The 7,506-nt window shown below is 62.5% G+C and overlaps 1 protein-coding gene across 1 annotated transcript in view; it reads right to left on the reverse strand.

Annotated features, from left to right (window-relative positions):
- LOC117640132 (protein Skeletor, isoforms D/E-like) overlaps positions 1-3,729 on the reverse strand; it is a 25,178-nt gene extending 21,449 nt beyond the window's left edge. The window contains exon 1 of the mRNA XM_034376397.1: positions 3,559-3,729. Within this exon, the coding sequence (XP_034232288.1) occupies positions 3,559-3,709 (151 nt within the window). The 5' untranslated portion in view covers positions 3,710-3,729. The remainder of the gene's footprint in view (positions 1-3,558) is intronic.
- Between the last annotated feature and the right edge of the window lie 3,777 nt (positions 3,730-7,506).

Consider the following 7,506-nt stretch of genomic DNA (forward strand, 5'->3'; position numbering starts at 1 on the left):
CAGCGCGAGCGGCAGGTGCCGCAAGACGCACCTCCCGGACCACGTCGACGAGGCCCTCGACAACTAGGCGCGCGCTGTGCGCTCGGACGCGTGTTGTGCGCCGACAAGGGCTATTTCGGGCGGCAAACCGGTTGCTGCTTGGGCTGGCCGGGGCGCGCGTCCTGGTCAGTGCCGGCCGGAGTGTCCGGTCTGTCTGTCTCCCTCGCACCCAGACGCGACGCCTCGTAGAGTGAGAGAGACCTCCCATCCCGTTCGGATCCAGCGTGCAGGCGCACCAGAACGTATCCGCGCGTGCAGCCGCCCTCGTCAGCAGTGCTCCACTTCCAGCGCTTCCAGGAGGCCGAGAATTGGGAGCCCTAGCATTGCCCGCTGACCACGACCGGGGGGGGGGGGGGGGGGGGCGCGCTTGTTGGTGGTCATTCAGCGAGCGGAGTGCGCTAACCGCGGCGGCGGGGGGTCGTCATGGCGCGGATGCAGCGCGACGCCACCAGACGCCACCGCGACGCGGCACTTCCTGCTGGCTTGCCGCGCAAATGCCGGGCAAATGCCGCAGCCACCGTGGGTCGCGAGCGGACGGCGCGTTTGGAAACAAGAGCCCCCCGCCGTCCAAGTCTCGGATTTGCGCTTGGCGATGACTCTCCCCGCGACCTGCGTACAAATGGCCGGGCATTAGCGGTTCGAGGCGGCGCGGCGCGGCCATAACCGCCACCCTACACTGCCCGCAAACGGGGGAAAAAGTGTGGAAAGTTTAGGCAAGTAAACACGGGCCGACGATGCGCGCGCGACGTCGCCGGGGAAGGGGCAAAATCATTTTGCAACACGATGAGTCCAGTTGTGTCGAAAACGCCGGGGATGGCTCGGCGTGGCGCGGCGTGGCGCCGATGATTGTAGCGTTTTATTGGCCAGCACTTGTTCCAGTGGGGGCCCGGCTAGGCTGCTGCCAGGCTGCGGGGGGATCACCGTCAAGTTGAGCCGGCCGGACTGGGCCGCTCCGCTCCGCCCCCGTCTCCCCGCAAGGCCGACGACTTATAGAAATTAACTGGTTATTGCTGGCAGATGAACCGTAAATCTAGTTTTAATTATCCGGCCCCGTCGCCTTCTTTTCGTCAATGACCTTTCCCCGACCGCCGCATGTGTGCCTTCAGCCCGCCGCGACAGCAGCCCGGTCCAGGAAGGACCCGTCAAATGGGACAGCAGCGGCAACAACAACAACATCGGGAGAATTTTGATTCTCATCAACTTACTGCTTTTGACAGGGACTGTACTCGGTGTCTCCCTTCCCCGCCAGGCCAAACATTGTCCCCGCGTGCCAAACGCGGAAAGCGGCTGGTGGCAAAGCCAGGCAGAGCCATGGCGAGTCGGTGGACAAGTGAGGTTATGTCATCGCAGCCGCTGGCAAGCAAGCACTACTGGCAAGCACACTGGCAAGGCGTAGCGAGCATGGAAATGGCGGGCCGGTCGGAAGTGGACGGAAGTAGTAGAAGTGGACGAAGTGGACGCGAGGCACAGCGCCGCCCACCGCCTTCTATCCGTTCTGCCAGCGCTGCCAACAGGCGCTGGGGACGTTAGTCGCAGCCGCTGCAGCAGCCGCAGCAGCCGCACCGGGTCGGCAGGCGGCGCACCAATTCGGACACGATTTGCTCCAAACCGTTTCGCTCCAGAACGGGTATTCTGCCTTTTTCCGCGTCGCACTCCGCCGCCGTCTCGTCGACCTGTTATTCCGGCTTGTGTATTTGCCTCGTTTTTGTTTTGTATTTACGGCCTGATGCCACGGCACCTGTTGTCACGAGCCTCTCGACAAAACAAACGCCAACTTGGTCCCCCGAAACTTTTCGCTTTCTAGACTGCTCATCACGTTCCCGCCCAGTTTTCCTAATCTGCTACAGAAAGCAATCGGCCTTTTAAGACCGACCTAATGCATGTCTGTGACAGTTTTTCCAGTGTCTCCCTCACACACCAAACTGAACCTGTTCCCCGATCGCGCTCCCCACACACTGACACGAATATTACAAATACTTTCTCGGAAGAATGTTCCTTCTTTTTCTTTCTTTCTGGACGCAGTGTAGCGCACAGTCCGAAGGGGCGATGCTAGCTAGGCACGCACTGCTCCGCACTGCTCGGCCTGCTCTGGCAGACCCAGCACTCTTACTCATAATTCGTGGACTTTCGTTCATGGCCTGATGGCTGTTCTCGCTCGGGTTGGCGTGAAGCGCCCATGAAGCGGCAGCCCCCCCCCCCCACACACACACACACTCACACACGCCTGAGCACGAGCGGCGTTAGTTCGTATCTCATAGGCAGTGAGCTCGCGGTATGGTTCAAACGAGCGAAAAAAAAGCTAACAGCGTTAATTTTGTACCTATTTGCATGTTCGGATTTTTTTTCCGGCAGCGTGCGCGATGCAGAACGCGCATCGAAGCGCCGCCGCCGATCAAAAGCGGCCTAATGGTCGATAACGGTCGATAAGCATCGAATCGAGAATCGAGATGTGCCTTTTCCCTTTCCCCGAGTAACGCGAGCACACGATTGCCGTCTGTCTGTCTGTCTGTCCGCTCTCATCTTTCGCCCTAATGAGGTGCGCGCCATAATTGAGGCATCGAGCCCGGCAGCCTGCAGGACGCGGACCGCGCCACTGGAAAGGCAAGGCGCATTGGCGCACTTCACTCCGCGGCGAGGTCCATCGTGGCGCGCGGTGCCGCGGCACCACGTCGTTAAGCTCCTCCAGCAGGCCGTCCAGCGCACGATCAAACAGGAACAGGTGGCTGGAACACGCCCACTTCCTGGAGTGCGAGCTGGGCTCCAGCAGCGCTCTCTCTCTGGCGGGGCAGGGTGCTGGGAAACGCACTATGACGGCGGGCAGGCGCGGCGGCACACTGACCGCACTGTTCTGCGGCGGGCCGCGTCGGCTGCTCGTCGACAAGAGGCACTGCATGCACGGCGTGCTCAGCCACACCATCCCCAGGCCCCCAAGGCCGTCCGCGTTGTGGGGTGAAAGTCTCTCTCCGCGCGCCGCACGGGCCGCGAGGCCCGGCCCGGGTCGGCTCCACACGACGCGGGCGGCGCGCCGAGCGGGGACCAGCCCCAAGAAGGGCCTGCCGCTGTTTGGCTTGAGCAGGACAGACCGTCTCATTGTGCTGCTGCAGGAGCGCAGCGCGCCGATTCACCCGTGCCGGCTGCAAACAAGTCGTTTCGTTGCCATGGCAACACGGTCCGTCGCGGTCCGTCCCGGTCGGCCCGGCACCGCGGATCCACAATTCGCAACAAAGTCTTGACCCTGCTCCCATTGTGATGCTGGCTTTGCCATGCTTTGCGATGCTTTGCGATGCTTTGCCCGTCGGCGTTGCGTACGCCCAACGCCGGGCACTTCTTTCCTTGCCTCACAACTTCCACACTGCAAAGGTCACCTCACCAGAAGGGCCCGGCCCAGCGGGCACCCTGTGGGGGCTGCAGAGATTGTCCGCTGAAGCAAGTGATTTCATCGCCCCCAAAAACCTGCAGTCAGCTGGGGCAGGCAAGCGGGCGGGCAGGCAGGCGGCCTAAAGCACGTCGTGTCCTTACTTGTCCAGCACGCGGCGAGCACGGCGACGGTGAGGGCGGAGAGGAGCGTGGCACTGTGTCTTGCACCTGCACTTGCACCTGCGCGACGGCTGGGGCGGCTAGGGCGGCGGCCGGTAGCCGCGGCTGAACCTGCACCTACACCAACACCCATGGCGGCTCGCTACACGCGGTTCGGCGGCTCCGGCGAGACTGCCACAAGCCGGTGCGCTCGGCGCGGCCAGGGCGCAGCCCGCGCAGCCCGCGCAGCTCAGCACGGCACGGAGCCCCTCCAGCACCTGCTCCAGAAGCGACTGGGCAGAGGCGCTGGAGGGGGCGCCGGGACGACGCGGGGCCACAACAAGGCCCCCGCCGCCCTGGACGGCGTGGACGGCGTGGACGCCGGGCAGCATCCCCACGGAGCACATCGTCTGCTGGGTTCGCTGGAGACTTGAACGCACGAGGGACGCCGAACATGCCATCTCTGCGCCATCTCTTTGCGCGGTTCAACTTCGTGGCTCGTTTGGGCCGATCGGTTGCGGGAGGGCTGGCTGCCGGCTCTGCGGTGTGGACAATATCTGGCGACCCATCTGCCGATCTGCGGTGTGAGTATTCGCAATACAGGCGAGATTACCGAAACGAGTCGACGCCGCAGCGTGCCCGGCGTGCTCCGCGTGCTCGGCGTGCCGGGGGCGCGACGCGTCGGCTGCCGTCGTGTCTTGCGGTTCACCGATACGCCCGCGGGCCAGGGCCATCGTTTTGTTTCTGCTGCATCCCACTGGGATCAAAGTCAGAAGAAAAAGCAAATAATGGATTGAAAAATAAACAAGAGAACAAGCGGAGTTAAAGCAGATGGGACTCGAACTCCAGAATCCTTGATGAAACACGATTGCTCCACCCGCCTTCGCCTTCGCCACGGAACTGCTCCCATTCAGACGGTTTTTTTGTCACTAATTCCGCGGGCTCTCGGATCGAATCCCGCTCCCAGCGCAATCATTTTTTTCGTTCTTTTTTCCTGCGGCGTGTGCACACCGTACAGGGGTGATGCAAAACTAGCCATGGGGGTCCACCTCCTCTTATTGCCGTCACTCACACGTCACTTTGTCACATTTCGAGCCCCGCCACCGCGCGAGCCGCTTCGGGTACAGTCACGTCAATAGGCATCACTCTCGTGGTCGTCCTCGCCCTCCGCGTGGCGCGTCGAGGCGGAGGTTGCGTCCCCCACGCCGTCGTGGTGCGCCGCGATGCGCCGTCCCGCCCAAGGTGGTCCCGCCCTTCCTCGCGAGCCTCTCCCCGATGCTGATGGGTATCACTGGCCGGCTCGACATATACGTCATCTTTTGACAGAGGGAGAGAGAGATGGCCGCGCACACTTGATGAGATGATGCGAATTAACAGTCACGCTGAGTAGCCGTACATTCGAGCAGTAAAATCATGCGCGTGAGGCAAGCACGCCAGGCCAGCACGCCCTGTGAAGGATGGCGTGGGCGGGGTCGGTCGGAGGCCGCGCCGCGCGCCTACCGTACACACTCTCTGACCTCACGGTGCGCCAAAGCAGCCAAACAATGCACACATGACCGACTTAGCTCGCTGTTTGACTCCGCCTAATGTATGCCAAAAACACGCGGCCAAGTGCGCGACGCCGGCCACGCCCGCGACACCGCCACTTACTCATCTGGCTCATCTCGCCCACCAAGGCACGCTCGGAGTTTGGCGCCCGCGAGACGACTGCCCTTCAAACGAGGAGTCTGTCAGTGCGCTCATGTGCTTCATGCGAGTCATATTTACGGACTGTGGAGCTGAGCTCATAACGTGTCCGCCCAAGCTTGTCTTCTGTTCAGGCCCGCTGTGCCGCTCTGTGCTTTGACCGCTGGAGAATGGCTCCATTTGACCCCTCCTGGCTGGGCCTGGCTGTCATGGGCCCCGCGGGGGGCGCGTGGACCTCACCGTCGTGGATGGGTCAATCTGCCGCGGCTGTCAAGCGAGGGCCGGGGTCCAGAGGTCCCCGCTGCTTGGGTCGCCGGGCCGGGACGCGGCGCCTCGGGACGCCTTACATCGCGTGCGGGGGTGCCTTCATTCTTCGAGAACCTCGAGAACTGGGGCACTGTTGACATTGAACCTTGAAGGAGAGGAGCGGACACGAATCGCCCGAGGAGCGGCCGCACCGAGTTGGCGTCGCATTGGCGCTGTTTCTTCCGGAGGCCTCTGGCAAAAGCCGCCGCTTGCCTTTCACCGCCACGCGCTGGGCCGCTGCGCCGCGCTGCACGTTGGCGGCAACGTGTCGGGGGACCTCCGCGTGCTCCGGCCGCCGCGCCTCCATCCAGGCCTCATTGTCCTCCAAAATGTCGAGCAGGTCGTGTCGCAACGTGGTCTTACGGGCTGCAGCACATTGTCCCTGAAAGAAATAAAAAGAGTTTTGGCGTAGCTGATGACCCGAGGAAGGATGGCTACGGGGGTCCGCCTGGCTGTGGATCTAGCGGCTTGTAGACGATGGCACCCCACTGCGCCTCGCGCACCCAGTCCCACAGCTTGCGCCGATGCACGACAGATAAAGTTGAGAAGCGAAATGAAATCGCGCAGCCACTCATGTTTCAAAACCTATTTAATTGCGGGGGTAATTGTGCCTGTAAATCTGTTTGCCCCCGACCAGGATATGATGGATCGGTGACCTGTGGCCTGAGTCCCGAGTGCGGCTCCCTAGGATGGCATAGGGTTGAGGCAGCCTCAGCCTCCTCGCTGCCCCTGGCCTCTGCCTGGCCTCAGTGGCCTCTGCCCCCACCTCCGCACTCGCGACGCGCCGCTCACCCAAAGCAGCGCGCCGGGCCTGGCCGGGCCTGGCCGGGCCTGACGCACTCCCTCGCCAACAACGCCATCACCGTGGGCCAGGACCAGTTAGGGCGGACGCCAGTAGTTTCGAGCCCTTTAGTCATAACGACGCTCGAATCAAAGGCATGACGGTGGGGATGGATTCATTACGTCAGGTTAGGTTTGGTTTCATTGATCAGGGACATAGAGACCAAAGCGCGTCGCGAGTTTGGCCCCGTGCTTCTGCTGCTACCCTGGCACACTGAGCAGCAGCAGCAGCAGCAGCAGCAGCAGCGCGTCGATGCGCCGCCATCGCCATCGTCGGCTCCAAACTGCAGTAAAGCACCGCGTCGTCACTTAACTCCTTAAGTGGTGCCCGAGGTGGTGCCCTGCCCCACGCCGACCTTGCGGGCCTCGCGGGCCTCGCGGGCCTCGCGGGCCACGCGGCCGCCCTTCTTCTGCTGGCGCGGCGCGGCTCCACGACGCTCCGCGACGCCATTCCCACGCGCGCCGTCAACACGAATCGACGTCCGCGGCGACAAAAGGCTGTGGCAACCGCCTTGGCCACCGCCTTGGCCACCGCCGAACGAAATCGCAAACGATTAGATTTGCATCAAGGGGGGCTTCGTTCGCCAAGTCCGCGGCCACCGATTGTCCTCCCGGGGCCATCTCCTGGATAATTGTCGGGGCTGGGCCGCGGGGCCGGTGCCCTGTGGGTTCTGCGTCCTGCAAAAGCGACCCTTGTCCACGTTTTCGTTCGATAAAGCTCAGAGTGGGCCAGAATAGTACACAGTCTGAGCGGCGGACTTTGAACACTGTCTGGGGTCCAGAGCGCTTAGACAATCCGAGTCAAAAAGGGACTGAACCATCATATTACTTATTCGCAGGAAAGTCACTCTCAAAACCCTGATGTTTGTGGCGAGTTGGATTCGAGGAACGCAGCGCTCGAAGCGTGCCCGGAGTATGCCCACAGTGTGCCCACAAGTTGCCGCCATTTCCAGTGTGTTGGCGTGACGTGGCATGCGGGTGCTGTGCGGAGGACCGCTGCACCGCGAAATACCATCGTGATGCATGCTGGGTGCTGGGCCCGTGGCCAGGCTCGGCCACGCTCGGCTCGCGCGGGTCTGGGACTCGCTGCGCGAAACAGCGAACATCGCGAGGGCGGCC

This window comes from Thrips palmi, unplaced genomic scaffold (genome assembly GCF_012932325.1).
Source record: "Thrips palmi isolate BJ-2018 unplaced genomic scaffold, TpBJ-2018v1 HiC_scaffold_1, whole genome shotgun sequence".
Taxonomy (NCBI): Eukaryota; Metazoa; Arthropoda; class Insecta; order Thysanoptera; family Thripidae; genus Thrips; species Thrips palmi.